Source organism: Ceratosolen solmsi, unplaced genomic scaffold (assembly GCF_000503995.2).
Source record: "Ceratosolen solmsi marchali unplaced genomic scaffold, CerSol_1.0 scaffold29, whole genome shotgun sequence".
In the NCBI taxonomy this organism is placed as follows: Eukaryota; Metazoa; Arthropoda; class Insecta; order Hymenoptera; family Agaonidae; genus Ceratosolen; species Ceratosolen solmsi.
In genome coordinates, this window is record NW_011948417.1 from 9,074,922 (window position 1) to 9,097,805 (window position 22,884).

Sequence of the window (22,884 nt, forward strand, 5' to 3'; positions counted from 1 at the left end):
TAACTCATGTCTCTCTCGAAGAAATTTACAGATAAATTTTATTTCTTCCAAAATTGTTTAAAGGGTGTATGTATTATTCGGTTGATAAGCCTGAGTATCTGGATTGTCTATCGTATCATATGCTTTTGAAATTTACAAAGCGATTACGGCATATTCCACTTTTTGCATTATTTCAAATGACTCGCAATTATAATAACTGAATTTAATATTTTCAAACTTGTTTACATCATTTAAGATGAAGCCTTATTAAAGAGATACTAAAACAATAAAATTCTTTTACATTAATTTTGTGATTTTTAACAAATGATTATAATGCTCTTTTAAAAATTTTCAAAGCAATAAATTTTCTTATTATCATAATTAATTATAATTAAATAATTATAACACTATTTAGAAATTCCGAATTAAATAAAAAAGTGTCTATTTGAAAAACAATATTATTTTTAATTGTAACAATAACACTCGTTAATGATTGACATAATATCGATTTGTATAAATGAATAATCAATTTTCTATAAAAACTCATTTGTTGCTATTCATAAAATTTTCAAATAGAATTATAAACAATATGTGTAAATTTTGTTCAAAATACGTGTCGAGGAAGTAATTAATTATGCTATATAAACTAATATATTAAATAATCTGTAGAAATAGTTTTTTTAATTCACAAATAAAAATAAATAAGACATTATAATTTATTTCAAACGCTTTTAACATTCATTAAATATATATTTGATGACATTTGAATTATAATAAAATATGATAAATATAAAATACTTACATTGTTACCAGAAATATTAGTACAATCATGAGATTATAAGAAATTATAGAAGATTTAAAGTACTAATATTTGAATTATTAATCGAAAATACTTGGTAAAAGTTTTATACAATTATTTATAAATATATAGAAATAGTTTAGCTATTATATTTGGAAGTATTATACCGGTTAAGGGTATAATCTTATTTCTATATAAGTTTTAAATTTTAACAATAAGGATACAATTTACATTGAGATAAATAGCATTATAGATACTATTATTTAATAAAATAAAAATAAAAGTATTTTATTTGATTAAATTGGCTATTAAATGAGCAATACATTAAATATTGTTTACTTCATAATCGTACGTAAACATATCATTTTTACATTTGCATGCATATGAGTGCGTGTGCTCGTGCATACGTGTGTGTGCATTCGCATACATATACGATTATTTGTATCGATATATTTCACAATACTTATAAATAAAGATAGGAGAGATACTCCAATTATAAAATTTAATATATAGTTTTGTTTATATGAGCAATTTATTCTCTTACCTGGACTTGAACTTGAAAATGAATTTTTCGATTGTGCAAAGCCTGAAAAATAAAATAATAATTTTATAATCTGTTCATATAATTTGTAAAATATTTCGATAATTCCAATGTAACTTATTTAAATTTGTAAAATTTGGCTACCGCTAATATTTAATATATAACACAACTTTTAAACTTATTTAAAAGCCATTGGAAATTTGTAAATAATACCTTATCAATCAAATTATATTAAATTTATATTTTTAACGAAGAAAGTTAATACGAATTTAAAGTTATTTTTTCAATATAAACGTAATACTTTATTAATAAGGTTTAGTTTTTAATAAGTTAAATTTTATTAGGATTTCGTACAATGTTCGCTTAAGTATTTAAATTAAATATTTTTTAAGAAAAACTTTTAAAAATAGTGAACTTAAGCCTATGTCATTAATACAATCAATAAGACATCAATAATTAATCAATACCGCTAGAAAAATCTTATGAAAAACCTATGTAATTGATTTTACGAAAGATGAATTGAAAATTTTTAATTTAATATTGTATTAGAAGGAATGGATGAACTGGGGAGAACTAAAATATTGTAAAGTATTAACGAAACTAGAAGAGGAAGACTATGATAACAAAATAATTTTCTATGAAATTTTATTATAAAAAGAGATCAATAATCGCACAAATTTAATTTGGCTCTGTGTTATAAGAAAGAGCTCTGGGGGAAACAATTATTGAAATGTTACTAGTTCTTGGTATATACTTGGCACTTATTAAGACATTTCAGCTTGAGCTATTTTGTAATAAAGTTTTAACAGGATGTTTCGACTTGGATTCGACGCGAGATTATCTAGTTGGTAGTGTAAGAGAGGCGAATAGTCAGATAGAGTGAGAGTCGAACTGAATGCGAGGGCACGAGAGACAGAAAAACGAGGGCCGCGAAATATTTTCTTCGCCTGCGTGTCGAGGTCTTGCGGTGCTTCAACAAGAGCGACTTAAAACACTTGACGAGGGTAGCTGCGAAAATTGGGGAATGAAGAGGTAGAGAGGAAGAGGAGAATGAGAAAGTAGAAGAAGGAAAAGAATTTCCCGCGCATCTTCAAGCATCTTTAATGGGAATCTTTTTACGCTGATGCGGTGAGTTTGTATGAGACCGGAGTGTTTCGCTAATGTTAGCCATTTCACTCTGTGTTTTTTTTTGTCTTCTTTTTCTATTTTTCTTTTATTTGCTTTTTGTGTGCAGCTTAATTTCAATGGCATTCTTTCAGCATATGTGTACATTTTTTTCAAATTTATATGAATTTCACTTAAATTATTATTATTCCCGCACCTGGTGCAAATTAAATAGATAAAAAAGTTAATACATTTATTTTATGGCACTTTTTTTTTTAATTGGCATACGAGTGCGTTACGTAGAAAGCGTTAATGCTCAACTAATTTTTATGATCAAAAGTGTAATGTAGTATGATTATGTTTTTAATAGATTTTATAGCATTTTTCTTTTTTTCCCATGCATATTTGCAATTTACATTAATATAATAAATTGATAATTTATTTTGAATGTAAATAAAGTAATTTTTGCATTTATTTATTATTACATTTATTTAATTCATTGCATTTATTTTATATGCTGTGATCTCTACTACAATGTATACTGAAAATTTCGAGCCATTTAAGTATTATTATTATTATTATTATTATTATTATTATTATTATTATTATTATTATTACTATTATTATTATTATTATTATTATGATAATTATTAAAAGAAAAATTTATCTAAAAACTATCGAAAATGTTTATTGAAAAAATATATTTAATTTTATGTTAAAGTAATATTTTGTTAATATCATAAGTAATAGCACACAAAGACAACACACGTATTCTACCTTCGTTAGAATTATCGTCAAGACATTCTAAAATTCTATATAAATACATCATGATAAATAATCTTATTAATATTAGTTATATTGTTTATAATCGAACTTGAAGCACTAACGAATAAGTTTCTATACAAATGATGAAACTCTTCCTAAATGGAAGGTATTATCAAAACTATTTCTTACACGTGCAGTAATGAAGCTGCCTATTGTAACAATTTTCCGCATAATAGACTTTGCAGCGCTTTGATGTAATTCAATACATAAGCTTGAATGATCTCCCATAGAGTGAAATTTCCCCATCGCATTTCATTTTCGGCTAGTAGCACTAAATAGAAACCAACGAAATTGTTCATTTGGAATTTGAATCACGCGTGCCGCTAAATTCTTATGGTTATACCATGTCCGCTTCTTGTATTCATCCTTTAACATTCCAATTCCCCTTAATATCATTTCCTTTTATTGGAGCAAATATTGTATTTCACTATACCTATTAATCCGTCAATCTTGAACACTTTAATTGTTAATGATATATCAAAAAATTTCATTTTTAATAAACCAATGTTCTGAAATACATGATGCTATTAAGATTGATAATATTAATACTTTAAACTATTTTAGAAGTTCATCGTTACAAACGAAATAATTATGAAGTTTAAGACGAAGAAAAAATTTAATATCAAGACATTCCACTACCTATCAATAATGTTACAACAATATAGTTACACTCGTTGTCTAGCTCATATTGTTTGTATAAATGTTTTTAAAATAATTATAAATAAAAAGCTCATCCAACAACTTCAATCATTCTAACTGAATAAGTAGGAAAAAAATGTTCGTCAATATATTTTGACCGCTATTAATGATTAATGTCAATCAATTGCCAATACTATATAAATATTGTTAATTTTATCACTCTATGCGTCATATTGAATAATCTTAGATAGGCAAGTAAAAAGGAAGAAATCGCAACGGGAGATCAGGGAGAAACTCAAACCGTTAATCACGCGTAGTAGAAAGCCTATCGCAGCGGTTGAAGCCGTTTCGCATTTTTTTGAAAAATGATCTTAGCCTAAGCCCAAAAAAGGCTCTTCGCGAGTGCCGGAGTAAAGGGGCGGAATGCAGACATGTTGAGGTTCCCTAAATCAAGCGTTCGAGAGGGGGAAATCCACTTCCTAGATCTCGAGTTACGGTAATGCGGTATTTTGACAGGATCTCATTGTCGCCAAGCGGCTAAACCCCATTGACCCTATTATGTGGCTATTAGTATTATACTAGGATTTGCGGTTACCAAATCCCTCAATGAGCTGCCTCTCATTGCAGCATGTATCGCACGTCATCTCGTTTCAACCTCTGCTTTAGCTCTAGCTCTCTTTCTACCTCGATCCCCTCGCGGTACTTTTTCCCTCAGCACAATCACGTGGTTAGACGTTCTCGAGTTCGCTAGCGATAGATATGAAAGGAAACGAATGATGTGACATTCAAGGTATCAGGCTGATTTTTTCCTCTATCCCACCAAATCTGCGAGCATCGAGTCGGCGGAGCTTCACCACATCAGATAAATAATTAAATATTTAGATGACTTTCACATCTTTTGAGTGTTTCATCCATGAGGCCGTTAATCCGTCTCTGAGATTATTTTATCGATAAAATTAAGAACTCTTGAGGTTGGTACCTATCTATTTCAATCGACTATTTACATTCACAATTTTTGTAATTTTAATGACAATTTAGTAATTATAAAAAAAATGTATGAAATAGTTACATAGAAATTGAAAGTGCATTAAAAAATTTTTTATTACTTTGAGCTTTAAATTGATGCGCGCGCATACAAATACACACACACACACACACACACACACACACACACACATATAATACATTTCTAATTTATATTATTGAAAAGTATTAATAGGTATTAAAATAGTTATGTATATAATTTACTAACAAAGTATAAAATTAAACTTTTATCTTAAATTCTTTATATAAAATGATGGATAAGTGAAATAAAATTATCGAGTTAAATCAATGGATCAATGTTATTTGCAACGAAATATTTAGAATTTAACTAATCACCGGCATGTTAAATATCATTTCAATTTTTGACTACTAGACAGACAACATAAAATTAGTACGATTAATTATACTTCTAAATAAATTGCATCGCTAAGAAAATTTCCCGTAAAAGATAACGTTCGTTGTACTTTAATTATATTATATAAAAATATCATAAGACTGATGAAATTTATGGGAGCAATAACTGAAGTTCGAACGCGTGCGCGTAATAATTTTGATATAAGATGCACATCAACATCGAAATGGATGGAGCAGAGAATCAATGTCAAGACGACAAGTAGAGCGAGAGACCCATCGCATGCGTGTTCATGCGCAGTGTGAAGTAATGCTCGTACTACTATCAAGACCACGGCACTGTAATACACTCTATTATATTCGTCTGAAGGTGTCGAAAAGTAATCGGAGATAAATCGATTGAGTAACCATTTATAGAGAAGAGATTCAAAGGTGATTTATTTCGATCAGACACAAATGAGTCGAATATCAATCACATTTGTCCAGGCTTTGTGACCTTGTGTTTGTATAGAGTTCATTCATCGAATCCGCTTCCTTATTCTTTTCGTCTGTTTGTTAATAATTTCCCGTAATTGTGTCGTGCCACCTTTCATCGCGCAATCAACTTTATCAAGCGTACGTCAATTATTATAAGAAATAAAATGAAATCTTACCGATCCTAATATAATCGTTTCCCATTGCATAAAACTTTATATACAAATTTTTAAATCGACAAAGGTATATATGTGGAAATAGTAATTTCTCAAAGTTTATTTAATTTAATAAACTAATATAGTTTAAAAAACTTTACATATTGTTAGATTGTATTTTACAGCAAGAACGGATTAAAAATTTAATATCGATAAAAATACGCCTGATAAGTATAATTATTCATTCTGATAAAGTCGGTAGGGTAGATTTTTTCGACAATTAAATTCAGCCTTCAAAATGTATATATTCATAACGTTGAATGAATATTAAAAGATAAACATAAATATTTTCAACGATACTTTCTTTACTTTGTAATTAAGCATTGAATGTACGTTACAATTTACCTAGCATACATCGCAATTATTCGCCCACACATTCACCTACGCATCATCCATCTACTTATCTATACATGCATACACGCGTGTACACGCACTTATATACACAATGTTAATATGGTTAATAAATATTTTATTCGCTTATCAAATCAATTCTTTGAATCGACATCTGCATTCGATGTCTACTGCGAATATAAGAAATTATTCATCAAGCGAAATTCCAACGATATCTTGTACGTTCGCTTTGGCTATTCGATGAACCGTCATAAATACCTCCCGTCTTGCGTGTCCTTTCACTTTAAATGCAAGTATTGGACTGTAATTAGGCCGGAATAATTAATTAAAATATTAATTAGCGCCTCCCTGAATTCGCGTCGTTGCCTCCCCGATGACACGGCGTCACACGCGCACAGACGCTCTTAACTCGCGAGTTCTCGAGGGGACGAGGAAAGGGGCACGATGGGGATAGGGGGTAATGGGAGGGGGAGAGGCCGTGCCCGTCACAATCGAGGTGTCGGACTGGAAATCCATATACCAATTTGAGCGCTGTTGCGTACTCGACAAGCGCGATACGTCTAACTACCGTTTGCGCCGCAGCGCAACAGCGATAAGCGCGCGCTCCACTGCACACGCCGACCTCGCGCTTTAGACCGATCCACTCTCTCTTTCTCTCTCTTCTTTCTTTTTTGATGGATAGAATCGTATGAGACGAATGCCCTTCCCACCCCATCATCTTCGAATTCGAGAATTCCGGCGCGCACGTGCGAGCGAGCGAACGCTTATCTCGTTGGTCGATGGTGAACAGCTTTGTGCCCAGAAAGACGAGAAGTTAGTAGTGGTTTTTTTATGCGCTCGCCATCTAGTTCGATCGAACGATCGAATCAAAGAGGCAGAATAGCTGCATGTTTGCGTTTATGTGGTCTCGTGTATTTTTTTTTTATTTTTTTTTTATTTTTTTTTAACGTTTCAATCGAGTTTGCTTTTGCTGAAAATTTAATCCACTCGTTTGAAAGCACTCGTCAATGCCAATGTATACGTGTCAATTTTACACGAGATGCAGCTTATACGTGACTGATACTTCAATGTCCTTAACAGCTGAAATAAATTCCTATCAAAATGATAGGAAAATACTAGAGAGTTACTAGTCATTTTCATACAGGAGGTAATATCATAATTTCTAATTTATAAATATATAAACCTTAACGATACAATCGTATCATTTAATAAACAAATGTCTTACTTCTAAACGTTCTTTAATGAAGTCTATGATATTCATGGTATTAAATTCATTATTTGACATATGGCTAATAACTGCCTTATTATTCGGATTTTTTAAAATGTCATTAATTAACCGCTACAGAGTATATATACATATATTTTTTTATATATATAAGATTTGAAATGAGAATTTGAGTAGTTTCCATAAATTATCTATTGATATCTAGTTTATGATATTAACGCTACGAGAAAAAATTTACACTCCTATATACAGCAAGAATAATGTATGAGCACTGTTACGTATAAAGTAGTACTAACTGTCACTACATTGAGTAACGAAGAAAAAAAGAAAAGAAAAGAAATAAAAAAAGAAACAAGAGGAGAATCAATCGATCGTTGCATATTTTAAAAACGCGATAGAATGGTATATAAAACACACATGCAAAGGTAGCCATTGATACAAGCATAACGAAAGCACCGAAGGGAAACTCACCCTACGAGGGCTAGTACTTGCAGCAACAGTAAGTACGGTAATGGACATAGTCCGTCGGTAATGTCCGCGACTAATTCCCGTGTTATTTCATTATCGTCCTGCAGCAGGTCCCCGGGGATCGCTAAGAGGGTTGGTCGAATTTGTGACGCCAAGCCAGCACTCACACACTCATACATCGGATCATGCATGTCGTGGGTGTGAGAGTAGGGAGATGAGCGGGACACCGCTTCTCCTTCAATATCAACTCCTGCCCTGCTTGCTTTGAATTCTTAACGTGAGAAAGTAGAAGCAGACCAACGGCACAAGAATATTTTGTGGCTTCGTTGAAAGAAAAATCTTTAGGAGTAAATTATATTGCAATAAAACTGGCGATTATTAAAGTATTACTAACTTACATACAATACTAACATACATTTTTATGCATATTTAATTATGTTTATATAACCGTGTAACAATTGAATTGAAGAATCGCCTAAGACAATATCCTTTATTTTCTCTGCTGCTTGTGGTAAATGTTGAAATGAAATGGTGAATGTATGTCTGTATAATTATTGAAACATAATTTGTAATCTTAGTTAATTCATTAAGATATATCATTATGATATATTTATCTTGAATACACATTTTCCTTGCATTATTCAATAATTTAATTTTACTAAATTCACATTATTTTTTTGTTAATCTTAACACAGCTATTCTAGATGTATGGGAAAATCAATGAATTTATTTTTTGCAAAGTTGCTGAACAGTTTGAACGAATAGCAACGAATTTCTATACCATAAATTTGCTGTTAACGGGTCTTAGAAAAAAACTTACTTCTTACATTAAACTAATTCTAAAATTTTAATATTTACAAATTGTTCAATTACCATTACTTTGTGCCTCCGTTAATTTAATTTGCAAATAAAAGTCGCCAAACTTTTCAATAACCTGCACATAATGGGACAGGTATAAAGACATTTATAAAGGCTTTATAAATAAGGAAGAAGGAAGAACAATAAAGTCTACAGCTTGTAACAAATGTAGGTAAACAAAAGCAATTTAATAATAATTAAGTTCTTAGTAATTTTGATAGAAAGGCTATCTTTATAAGTTCGGCATACTACAGAGAAGAGACGCGAGTTCTTTTAAATAACTCAGTGTCTGCTTGGTAATAAAGGCGACGCGACGAAATGTCACGAGTGTACATAACCAACTTCCACCCCCTTGGCTCATTGGGTGCTTCGGATTTTCGTCAGAGTACAACCTACGTTTAGAGTTGTATTAAGCGTGTGTACCAAATGTGACGGGTGTGAGGAATTTATGAGGCGCTAGCGCTCGTTGCCCCCGAAAAAAAACCGATTGATAATACGAGTGTATGAGTACTTCTGTACATAGGCGCAGCGACACAACCTAGTCGAGCGATCTCCGATGAGATTTGTCTTTGGTTAAGCGAGCGATAAGCATTTGGGCAAGAGATCTCGACAGTTTACAAGCGCCCATATATTCGACTAATGAACTGGAACATTGCGTGTCCCGAGCTTCGACACTTCTTACATTTTCACGTTCAGCAATATATAAAAAAATTTTCATTATGGAGAACGATTTGCTATCGGATGTAGATTTTTCGTGTAAAATTTTAGTAATGTTTAAAGCAGCAAATTTAATGATAGTTAAGTCATTAGTACTTAAATCAGCTAAAACTAACTAATAGAGTTATAATAAATATTAGCTTTGACATTCTTATAAATTATAATATGAATAAATATGAATATGAATAAATTCAAAAGTAAAAAAATCTATTAATATATATATATATATATATATATATATATTATTTACGGTTAAATAAGTAAGTAATATAACTATCGGCTAACTCGGCTATATGCATTCATCAGACAATGTTTACAAATAATTTTAAACTGCAAATAATATCGTCAAAACACTTACTAAAAACGATATGACAAAAATTCTCAAAATTTAAGTTTTTATAAAATATAGATAGAGAAATGAAAAGGTTTGTGTTGATTAAGGCAGTATAATAAGGCCAAAGTAAGTGATTGATTATTTATAATATTTTTTTTTTACATTATTACATTATTAAAGTTCTTATTATTTAATAATAATTATTTTGTTCTATTATTGAATGAAAAAATATTGTCTAAAATTAATTTATTATATGATTGTATTTTAGAATTTGAGATTGATTGTACAGAAGAGATTATGAGATTAGTGAACGTAGAATCGAAGAAGAGCGAAAATAATATGAATGGGAGGAAAAGTCTAGGGCGGGATGATTGGCACAGGGACGATTAAGGAATAAACGGAATAACCTAAGAAAATCATGTGATCTCGTCAACCGTTAATAATAGTTTCACGTAATTGATTCAATTATACACGTATTTTAATTACATGAAATAATTGTTAATAATACTTGAAATAAATATTAGTAAAAATAAAATATGAAATTTTAGATTGAGAAAATATTTCATTAATGTAAAATTGCTTATAAAATATTGTTTCTTTAATATGAACTAGCTTTTCATCTTAAAAATTATATTTCATATAAATAAATAAACAACACATAAATATATTGAATAAAATAAGTTACATAAATTTCGAATTATTATAAACTTTATAATTGAATCGAATATATTTCAAAAATTTTAATTATGCTTTATTAATTTATTAATAAGTAAATAAATTAGACAATTTATAATTGTAATACTAAATTTAAACATAAATATCTACTTTCGCTATGTTCGTAAAAACAAAAATTAAAATTCGTAGCTTTCATGTTTTTAAATTGTTATTAAAAATTTTTATCATAAATCAATGATATTATTTATCCAAACTTAAAACATTTCAAGAGAAATTATTCTACATATAAATTTATATAAATTATTAGCTTGCGTATCGACTAACTAATCGGCTCATTTATACTCGTGTTTATGTATTTAAAATTTTAATATGTGATACATGTCTAGTGTTGTCATTATAATAAAATATATAGTTGTTAAAAGGAGAGTAATTTTGAAATGAAAAAATGAAAAGAATAAAAGTAAGATTTAATAATTAAATTATTATTTCCTTTTAACAAGCTATTTCTTATAATAATTACCACGATAATTAATTAGAAATTAAATAATTGATTATTATTGTTTTATTAATCTTTCAAAATATATATTTCTAATTAATTGAACATTTACAGAGTAGCACAATAATATGTAAAGAATTTTTATTAAATAATTTAGTAATAGGCAATGTAGAGACAGTTACTGAAAAACTGATTAAATTCATAAACAGTGAGATAATTGATATGTTGGTAGGATTTAGTATTAGAATGTTTATAGATAAGGATACGAGTACGGAAAGATAGAAGGCAGTGAGTCGGCTTGATTAACTTGAAAAAATTCAACGGCGAATACTCTAGAATTCCTCAACATTTTCATCCCTATTCACAAGCACTTCTTCCTCTCTTCTTCTTCTTCTCTCTCTCTCTCTCTCTCTCTCTCTCTCTCTCTCTCACTCTCTCGCTCAGTCTCTCCACTCTCTCCCTCTGTCTCGCTCTCGCTCTATTCTTCGTGCCAAGGTCTGTGTTATCCAATTATTCTAAGTTGTTAAGGCGACTTAGGACGCTTAAGGGATTAAATTAAGACATTCCACGCGACAAATCTTCCAAGAATCTCAATTAACTCGAAGCAACTGCAAGTGAGAGAATCGGGAGGTCGACCCAGCACTTTAATTAACTATTTAATTTTATTTAATTTGCAATTGTAATTGCAAAAATCTGCGTACGCGAGGTCAGGGAAACTTGTATTCAAACTACTACATAGTCGCGACTTGTTTTCGAATGAAAATGCGAGGAAAACTTTATTTCTATTGTTCTAATTTCAAGTGCCATAATTGAGTGATTGAAATTATTTCATATGATTCGTTGATTTAATAAATAATATTTAATGTACCGAATCAAATAATTTTTAATAAAATAATATAAAGCTGAAAAATCGGTTTTAAAAGTTTTGTGAAAATGTTAATAAAGTAACTTTATAAGAAATTATATTTCCAATAATAAAATCTCAGACCAAATGCATTTTATGTTTTATTTTACCTCTAAGCAATAGAGAATAAAAATATTTATAATTGGAAAGCAAGTTTCGTTTTATACTTTAATGTGAAATAATTTTTAGCGAATTTTGAATTTTCAAACAGACTTAGACTTTATATTAAGAACTTAAATTTCATATTATTTTAATGAAGAAAATTAATTAATAAATCGTGCAATTAGAATATGTATGAGTGTTATGAGTAAAAAATTTATATTAACTTAATTTAGTTTTAAACACATTTGATTATCAATATGTAAGATTATAATTATCAATAAAATTCCTAATTACTAAAATAAGCTATCAATTGAAAGAAGTTATAAATTAATTTCATAATCCAAGAAATTAAAAAGAACTGATATCAGTCTAGATATTAACCATTTCCAAAATGCATGAATAAAAAAAAGAAGAAAAGAAGTAACAATACCTTGGTTAATGATGTAAAATGAATTTTTTCAATGAGAAAATCGATTGTCTAGTTTTGAGTAAACAATGTAAAGGGTTAACTTCAGCTGAGAAGATAAAAGGAAGAAAGTCATAGAAATACGGCATTAATTAATTAAAAATACAGTGATGCGATGCATACGAATTTACGTTGCCAAGAGTGCAAGGGAGCACGAAAAAAACCAATGAGAGCGATAAAGCTGGAGACACGCACTTTGCATCGCTTAACCATCCAAGACGTATAAATCTAAATTTTCAAATCGGGCGCTCCAGAGCCACCCTAAAAACTACCTCCAACGACTTTTGAAAACGCGAGCGTGTTATCGAGTACAATTAAAGGAGGCTAATTTGAATTGCAAAGCACTTCACGCTGCCGCGTCGACTCACTTTTCACGTGTGTCGGAGTACTAGGAAGTATCGCGTTTTTCACGGGCAAAGGCACTCGATCCGAGTTTTACTCACCCCTCCGGCAGCCACTATGAAACAAAGCTCGATTCATAATTCGCTAATTTGTTCAAGACACACTTTTCTCTTTCGAGCGAGAACGTCGACTCCCTCCCGCCTGCTGTTAATGTCGAAGGGGAGGGGAAGGCGGCAAGCGCGAGCTTTGAAGTACTAATCAGTCGGTATCGAGCTGAGTATCGAGTAGATACGCTTTCGACCCCTCTTATGCCTCTCCCGTTCCTTTCCATTTTCAGAAATACATACTTAGATTTTGCGGTTAGCCAGTATAAATTATATATGTGTAAATGAGTCGGCTCTTAATTTTTGGAATGTGATAAAAGATGACCTGCTCGGTTAAAATGTATGATAATAATTTTATTTATTTCATAAAGATAGTATTATTGGAATTTGATACTTGAAATAAGACACACTTTTGGCATTTTTGCACATATGTAACGTTCGAGCAAAACTCGAAAAATTCTCTATTCTTCTTTAAATTATAAATGTCATATTTGTAATTTGTGCAATTGAGACATAATAAAAGTATCAACAAATTATAGCTGCCTTGTAATTATAATCGGTCATGCATACATTCTCACCCACAAATTTTCCTAATTTTCTATTCACAAGGAATTTCGTATTTCTTAAAGGATTACATGTGCGATGAGCTTAAACATATAACGAGGCATTTCCATAGTACATCAATTGCTTTTTTTAAATTACTATTTTACCATAAAAATATCGACTAATAAAAACTTTGATAGTTTCAAAAGCTATTTTGTTGACGTGTATGATTTTGTTTTATGTTTCTTAATTTTTTTTTTATTATTATTTTTGTTTGTTTTTGTTTAACTTATACCCACGATAAATATATCTATAACGTCAGCAAAACTAAACATGAGTAAAATTTTGTTGTCAAAATTAATAATAATAATAATAATAATAATAATAATAATAATAATAATGATGATGATGATGATGATGATGATGATGATGATGATGATGATGATGATGATGATGATGATGATGATGATGATGATGATGATGATGATGATGATGATGATGATGATGATGATGATGATGATGATGATGATGATGATGATGATGATGATGATGATGATGATGATGATGATGATGATGATGATGATGATGATGATGATGATGATGATGATGATGATGATGATGATGATGATGATGATGATGATGATGATGATGATGATGATGATGATAATAATAATAATGATGATAATAATAATATAATATAATATGATTTTGGAGATTTTCTTTAATAATAGCAATGGATTTTAATCGTACAGCACGGGCAAAAGATATGTGACATTAATAGAAAAATATCTAAATAAAATACGTGAAAGAGACTTATTTGCGATAAGAGATGAGCCGTATAGTCAAGTATCATCAAGAGAGAAAGAGCGAATGGCAGAGTAATAAGCAGCGAGGAAAAGGGTATTAATGTAATGTCCTGCAAGTTATATACAAGGAGAAAACGGGCATAGAGGAAATGTAGCCGAACTAAAGAAGGAGTAAGTGTTGATAGGTAATTCAGCTGATTGCCGTCCGCCATCAAACGTTCCCGTTGAGAAGTAAGTAAAAGTTCTTCGTAGAAGTTGCATGTGTGCAAGTTTGCGGCTTTTCCTCTACTCGGCGTTTCGATAAACAGCGAGATACATTGTTCAGATGTATAAAATACTTTTCTCTCCGATTAGCTCAGACGGGATTTCTTCTATTTTTATAGCCGAGAGGACGTAAATGTTACTTTCGACATTTAGCAGCCGAATGGTTTTGCCACTTTCCGTTTAATTGAGGAAATCCAATAGGAATTGCGACGGAGACTAAATTTTCGTCCGGGTTCTCGCTCGCTTTTCCACGTTTCGTAAACTTAACAAACATTATTAATCCCATATTATGATGATATTATATCTAGCGGATACATTTTCAATTTTCTCTTTAAATTCTACCTTAGATATATTATTATATTAAATGGCAATTTTCCGCTATACAATAATTTATCTTTGAAATATTCCACAATATGTCAAAAATTTACTTGTACTCTTTTACTCTCTATAATATTGTTTTCAATGAGTTCCTAGATTTGTGGAGAGCTTTAAAATTATAATAAAACGAAAATAATCGAAGGCGCGAAAAGAGATTGGAATTATAATTTCTCGTATTACGTGTGAGCGATTATACAGGCAAACGTATGCGCGACGGCAATTAAAAGCACGTGAGCACATTGTGAGAGTTCGCTCTTCAAAGAAAGCAAGACAACACATGCGTCAATGTGTGTGTGTGTATGCGCGCTCGCGTATATGTATATATATATATATATATATATATATATATAGAGAGAGAGAGAGAGAGAGAGAGAGACAGACAGATAGACAGACGGAAAGATATTCTCTGTTTCAAAGTTTACTTGCGCTTGCGGGGGTGCGGCTCCCCAAGTACAAGAGTTTCTTCGTCGACGATCATCAAAAGCTTGGGCGTTTTCAAGAGGCACAATATGGGAATTAAACTCGAGAATATCAAGTTCGTGGCAGACACGCATTATCATCTTGGTTGTAGGCAACCGCCGCATGGTTATCGATGTGCCAAGAATAATGATAAACGGCACAAGGACCATTGTTTATGCTGTCTTCGTTTACTAGTTCGTCAACGTTTCAACTTACTTTTAATTTACTGTATCAAATGATTTTTAATCCGATTTGACTATTGAGCTGATTTCGAATATTCTTACTAAGAACTGAAAAATTCCATCAACGTTCTGCCACTCAGCGATAAATAAAAATCGGCTTGAAAACGGAGTAAAGGCACGTTTTTCTCATCTCTTTTCTTTAATGTTTTATACTTTAGACATTGTTTAGCATTTTATACGGTGGACAGTTTATGAACTGATAATCAATTTACATAGAATATAATACAATGGGTATTGAAAAAAAAATTTATTGTACTCGGTAGATTTTATTTTGCATATATCGAAAAATTATGATGGATTTATGCAACCGCGAAAAGAGTAAAAATAAGTTCTTAAGAAAATAATAGAGTTAATTGATATTGTACTTATCATATATGATATATATTAATAAGGATTATTGGATTAGTCGTAGTAAAAAAATAAAAAAAAGATAATTTACCACACTACTGTGTAGGTCTAAAGATATATACGTGCGCGCGCGCATGTCACTGTAATTATAATATATTTCATATATAAATATTTTACTTTGAAACATGTAAAACCAATTTTATAATTAAGACTAATTTTATTCTCGTACATACTTTTTTTTTATAGATTGACGTATAAAGATTATTATCTTATAAATAAGGAAGAAAGATGCATGAAAAATACAAAAAATATTGCATGCGTATGATAAACGAAGGTATTGCAATAGCCTTGAAGTATGCCCCCACCCCGCTTCTTTACAGCAAAATAAATCGCCAGAGCGATTGGCGTAAATTCGCGGGGCCACTGATCCACGATGGAATTTGAATGTGAGCTCGAATCCACGAAACGCGTTGAGCTCACACATCGTCCTGCACTTAGTTGTCCTTAAAGGTCCAGCACACGAGGTCTGAGGGAGGGCGTGGATGGTCCAGGACCCAGAATCGATCTAATTACGGCGTTTCCGACGAAACTGCCAACACTGTTCATGTCTCGCGCTCCCTCCGTCTGCTCTCGAGAAAACAATAACAATAATGAGGAGGGGGAGGCTAGGAGAATAAATGTCGACCGCTGTAAGACGAGGTGCCAGACTGACGTTTCAATGCCGAGGGCCCGGAGGATGCCATTGTTACGTGGACCCGCTTCTCTTGGGCCTCGGGAAACACGACACTCGAAAATTGTACGTGCGTGTGAGCGCGCGCGCGCGCGTGCGCCACCGGCCCGCGTTTTTTGTCGCCCCGAACTCTCCCCGACCTCCGTCATCGTTCTTTGATATTTCCTCGGGTCGCTCGGGAGCTTTGGTCCATGCGTCGATCATTGCTCCTGACGTACTCGTGAAAACATCGCCGATAGCTTCTCTTACGTGAGAGGCTCTTGTATGCCGCTATCGCGCTAGAATTATGAGGCAGTTCGTTATGAAGTCCTTTATTCCCTCTTCTTTTTTTTTCTTTCTTTCTTTTTTTTTCAGATTAACCTTTAGAAATTAGCGTCACGTTCCGTTGGCATTTGATCATTGAAATCGCTCGTCACTGCTTTTGAATCGTCACCCATTCACCTTGTACGCGTAACTCCGAGAAACGAGTATCGTATTAATTAAGACATTTCTAGTGTATCGAGTGTTTCGAGCGAAGGTTACCCAATGCGAAGCTCACACATGACATTGAAACACGAAAAATATTCGTGATGTATTGTGAAAGTAGTTCTGTCAATAATTGCGCGTTAAGATCGGCCCCTGGCTCCGCTGGTTTATTATAAGCATGTCATTAAGCAAGGCGTTGGGCCCCTCCGAGTCGAGAACAGCAGTTTGAGCTGAAAGTAAAACAAAAAAAACAAAAAAAACAAAAAAAAACAAAAAAAAAACAAAAAAAAAATGCGGAGCGAGGGGGCGAAGGGAAAGGGTTTGGTCGAGTCCGTTCTTACGTTTTGGTTGAACTCTATTGTGCTTTGGCGAGACGCTGCAGGTCTGTCCGACACTCGGCTCATTATACCACTAATTATTTACAGCGGGCGCGTCGATTCTTTGTTTTCTTATTCCAACGAAACTACGCAGTTCCCTCTCAAAGTGGGAGTTTGCCTATAATTTCCTTCCCCTTCCTCTCTAGATGCTTCTCCTTACTTCCTGAATCTTTGAGAGCGTACCCCCCCCCAAACCCCCAACCCCTCCCCGTTCCCCAGATTTCAGCATTTTTCCTTTACTCACTGCGCCTTTTCGCTCTCTTTACTTAGCCGTCGCGACTCCGAGCCATTTCGAACGAGACAATTAACTGCCTGATTTTCCTTTTTAATGAAAGGAGACGTCGTCGATGAGTCTCGGCGCACGATTAGCGAGCGCCAGGGCTCCGACAATCCAATAGCCGTCATCGTCTCAATCGAGTTACCGCGCAATGCCAGCGCAGGAAGTGGGAAAATGCAGTGGGGAAGGGATACGGCGCTTCCTTGAGACGGAGATAATGGGAAAATATAGGAGGGTACGATAGGAAGTCGACGGGCGGATACTCGTTTACCTTTCTCTCTATCTCACGCTTGACGAGAGCATCGGACGACTAAGATGACAACGGCGACGGGGCCGACTTCGTTGCGATCTTCATTAGCGTTATGACGTCCTTGGTCTTTGGTAGAATGAAGATAGAATGGGGGGGGGGGGGTAGAGGAGTGGGGCATGGTTAGGGTAGCGGCGGGGTAAGGGGCAAAGGGTACATGAATCTATCAAAATTTAAATACTTCCAGTGCACTGGCAATAGAAAGATCGATGCGCGATTAATTGATTCGTTTGCGGACTTGCGGAATGGGGAAGCCGGCAGGGAATGGAAAAAACCCGTATGCAAATCAATGTCCAATATATTTTTATCGTGTACTATGTATACATATTTATTTATTTATTTATTTATTTATTTATTTATTTATTTATTTATTTCTTTATCCTAACGTATCGATTACGTGTTTTATTTATTCGTTTGTTTTGTGTGGTCGCGCTTAACAAACAATTGGAGAATGTCCAACCAAAAGAGAAATTCATCAAAAGTACTATAATAATATGAAAATAATCGACCTGCATTCGAACAGAAAAATAATAGGCAAAGTAAGTTGAATGAGACTTGAGATGCCGAGTCTTTGGCTTTTGGCTTATCGATCCACTAATAAGTATCTATAGTGTGGAAAAAGGCCTGCACTAGGTGGAAAAAATCAGCATAATGCACGCAGAGATGAAAGTAGATGGTGGGGTACTCCGGAGTAGCCGAGAGTAGCTTGATAAAAGCATCGCTCGCTGCAAACGAGGCATCTCGTCGCTCCGTCAGGGCCGCGGAGGCACGAGGCGCGGGACGCGACGAGACGTCACACAAAGATATATCGATTTTCGGTAACTTGATCTTGAATGGCTCTCAATTACGTGCGCTTGGAGGCTAAGTGCTTGTTTCGCACCTCAGGGCTCAATATGCCTATTAATTTACCCGGGGGCCCCGGCACACAAGACCAGAGACGCCGCTGATGTCTTAATGATATCATCGCGGGTTATCGGCTGCCACCGTCGGCCACGACGGGGAGAAGATTTATCGAGTGGCAGGCAATTCGCGATCGCTGTAGGCAAGAGGCTTTAAATTTTAATCGGATAGAACGAATCGGCCAGGGGGCGCAAGTCCTTTGTTTTCCTGCGGCCTTCCGTCGAGGTGGCTAATACGGTGATTGGCATCTTCTGCTGATCTGCAATCCGAACAATGGAGTCTGTATGCACGTGCGATCGAATTTTTTCGATTACCAGATTCTCGAATCCAATTTTAAATTTGAATATCATGTGTGAAACTTCAACGATGAATAATTAATTGAGCATTTCTCATTTCGCTTTTTATAGTTGAGAATATTGACGTTTGAGAGGTGATTGTGATCGATGCTTTGTGTATGTATGGCAAAATATTTTAGAACCACGAATTATAATGTCTACATATTAAATTTAGTACATACATACCTTGATAATTATTCTACATCGTTAATTTGTGTTTTTCGAAAAAACAAAATAAAAATATTATCAAAATAAATACTTAACGCGCATGCGAAAGTAGGCAACGTACATAACAAAGTACAAATCTTAATTTTTCCACTCTATTATTTAATCTACCAGCTTCTTCATTGTCCTTACTTTTATTAATTTTTTCTTCTTCTGTTTTTTTCAATAAAATTCGAAAAAATAAAAATCTTTTCCATTCGGCTAATTACAAGATAGTAATGGTAACGTTTTTGTGAATTTATCACCTGAAGCTGCAATATTATATTGCAATGCCAATATGGAATGTCAGAATTAGAGTAAATTAAATTAAGTTTGCGCATAAGAAGACGTTTGTTTTTTTTCTGTTTTCTATTGTTAATCATATTCAAGAGCTTAGAATTATTTTTTTTTTGTCTTTTTCTTTCTAAAATTTCCTCAAATGTAATGAAATTTATAAATGTAATCTAATACTTTACAATCAATTGAAAATGTTATTTATGAATAATAACTAATTACATTTTATGTTAAATTAATTAAGTTGACATACAAATTAGTCCAAGTCTTTGGCATCCGTAATCTTTTCGTTTTCAATTATAAGTATAATTAATTTTTTAATTGAAATTTTAATTAATACTTGAATCTCAATGCAAGCAATTGCGTCGATGCCTAGGATAGTATAATAGATATTTTAATATTAGTAGTGAATGAAAATCAGCTATTGTCTGTATTGAATTATTCTCATTAATTAATAACAATAGATTTATTGTCACATACGTTGATGTAAATGGCAAACTTATTGAAGTAAATTTAGTAAGCTTACCTTTAAGAAATCGATATATTATGATTTTTATAAATAGAAGAATGGAACATGACCTTATATCAATTAGAGTTATTCGCAATATACGTTACAAACTATCATTGATTTTATTAAAGTAAGTAGCTTTTTTTCCTTTTACAATAAAAAGCGAACAAACAATAACAAAAACAAATCAAGAACATAAGTTATTAAAATGCATAAAAATACAGTGTCATAGAGTAATACAGTGGTGTAGGTATTATTTGAATGAATAATTTCGATTATAATGTTGCTCCAGTCTATTAACATTTATGAATTGATAATGAATATATGAAAATACTTTAACCACCTGTAAATGATTCAGAGTTTGTAATAAGCATCTTGTTTTTCAAATGCTTGATGGCTTCGTTGGGTAAGGTAGACTAACCGTGTCGACTAACAAAGTAATATTAATAGTCCATAATATTAATAGGACAATGATTAATGCATTGCAAAGTGACTTCTATGCTTTGAGCTAATGTTGTAAGGATGAAGGAAAAGGTCGAAGAAAGAAAAAGGAGGTGAAAGTTTGAAGCGGCGGTGCATGCACATCGTCCACAGGAAGTATGTCGATCGAGCGTATGGACCTTACCGTGAGGCGAGCTGTGCTGAGTGGGACTGCCCTGGTGGTGATTGCCGGCGACTCCGGTGCCGGATATGATGTGCTGCGCGTGCGCAGCCGGATGAACGCCCAGGGCTCCGGGTGACTGTCCCGTGAGCTGTCCGGGCTGGTGCACCTGGTGGTGCGCCACGTGGTGTGCCGGATGTGGGTGATGGGGCGGCGGGAGGAAGGCCGCTGCCACGGCCGCCTGAGCGTTGAGGTAAGCCATGCGCGAAGCCGTGAGGTTGCCAAGGTTGCCGAGATGGTTGGTTAGGGGCGCCATGTAATCCCAGAGTTTGTGATGGGGCGCCGCCGGGGCGTAAGAAACAGCAGAGACGCCGACCGGCGGCGAGCTCTGGGGCGAACCTCTCTCGCCATTGTTGTTGTTATTGTTGTTGTTGTTGTTGTTGTTGTTGTTGTTGTTGTTGCCGCCACTGCTGCTGCTGCTGTTGTTGTTATTGCCGCTGCCACCGCTGCTATGGTTGTTGTTGTTGTTGTTGTTGTTGTTGTGGTGGTTGTTGTTGTTATTAACGGCGGCGGCGGCGGCAGCTGCAGCTGCAGCGGCCGCGGAGCCAATTGGATTGCCGGCCCCGTTAAGGCCCAACAGCTCCTGGATGGCGAAGGGCGAGCGCTGCGGCATTTTCGCGTTCGCTGCGCGCGACTGCTGCTGAGACGCGACGGCGACGCTACTACGTGCCTCAGGCCTGCATCCTCCGCTCAGGTCAACCACGTCCACGATTTGATTCAGGATGGTCGTCTTCGGGTCGACGGCTGGCAGCCTCGAGGGCCGCGCGCTCGTTCCGTCGTCTAGTAGTGAGGTTATTCCCACTTACATCGAGCCCAGGGCCACGAACGATCCCGAGGGTGAGTTTCGTCGTGCCGATAACGAAACACGGCGTTTTATCGGGCGGACGGATTTATTACCCTCGACCCAATGACTCCTGGTGCTCGGAGGCACTCGAGCTCTTTAAATAAGCGACAACATGCACCTACTACTTCAAAATTCTACTCGATCCGACGGCCTTCCCTGCTTTATCTATCTACCTTACTTCCTATCGTTTTATCGCTATCGCGACAGAAATTCGTTGATTAGGTACTTAGCGAGCTCGGTGATTTTGAGATTTATCGGTGAATCGATTTATCGAATGTAAACAATCTCGAAGCTAAGTGTTTTCATAAATCTCCATGATTCGTGATGAACGGCCACTTTGCTCCTTCGTTGATGTTGTCGTCGATTCACTCGTGCATGTATAGTGTAGCGCTCGAGATCCGACGGCGCACGAAGCGACGGTAAATTCGTTATATCTGCATTCAGCTCATGAGCTTCTTCTTTCTTAATTGTTTTAAAGAAGCTTTGCTCGTCGTCGACCCTTAGCCCTCAACACACGAAAATTCGTTTCTGTAGTTTTTTGCCCAAATTCGCGCATCAACTCTTACGACACAAAGTCACGAATCTCACGTGCGTTGTCACTTCGTATGAAACGAGCGCTACAAGCGTCGATGGTGAAGCAATTGAGAGGGGAGAAGAGGCCCTTGTCCCAATCTTACCATTTCTCTCGTTCAATTGGTGGCTGAGAGAGGGTGTGCGTGTGTTATGTACGCGTATGTGAAGAATTTTTCATTTTTTCCCCCCCTCTCTCTCTCTCTCTCTTCGTCTTCTTTTTTATTATTTTTATTTCCTTGTTCTCAGTAGCGATTACCTCGATCCGCGATATGTCCTATCGGCTTCACTGTCGAACGTCGGGACAAAGGAGTTACGAAATTACTTTATGGAAATTTCGTGAATTTTGCGATCCGCTG

General features: G+C 34.2%; 1 protein-coding gene across 1 annotated transcript in view; it reads right to left on the reverse strand.

Annotated features, from left to right (window-relative positions):
• The window catches only part of LOC105359808 (visual system homeobox 2), a 90,769-nt gene extending 69,045 nt beyond the window's left edge, over positions 1-21,724 (reverse strand). The window contains exons 1-3 of the mRNA XM_011496511.1: positions 21,654-21,724; positions 21,076-21,515; positions 1,323-1,364 (exon numbers count right to left, since the gene is read on the reverse strand). Of these exons, the coding sequence (XP_011494813.1) occupies positions 1,323-1,364; positions 21,076-21,515; positions 21,654-21,724 (553 nt within the window). The remainder of the gene's footprint in view (positions 1-1,322; positions 1,365-21,075; positions 21,516-21,653) is intronic.
• Between the last annotated feature and the right edge of the window lie 1,160 nt (positions 21,725-22,884).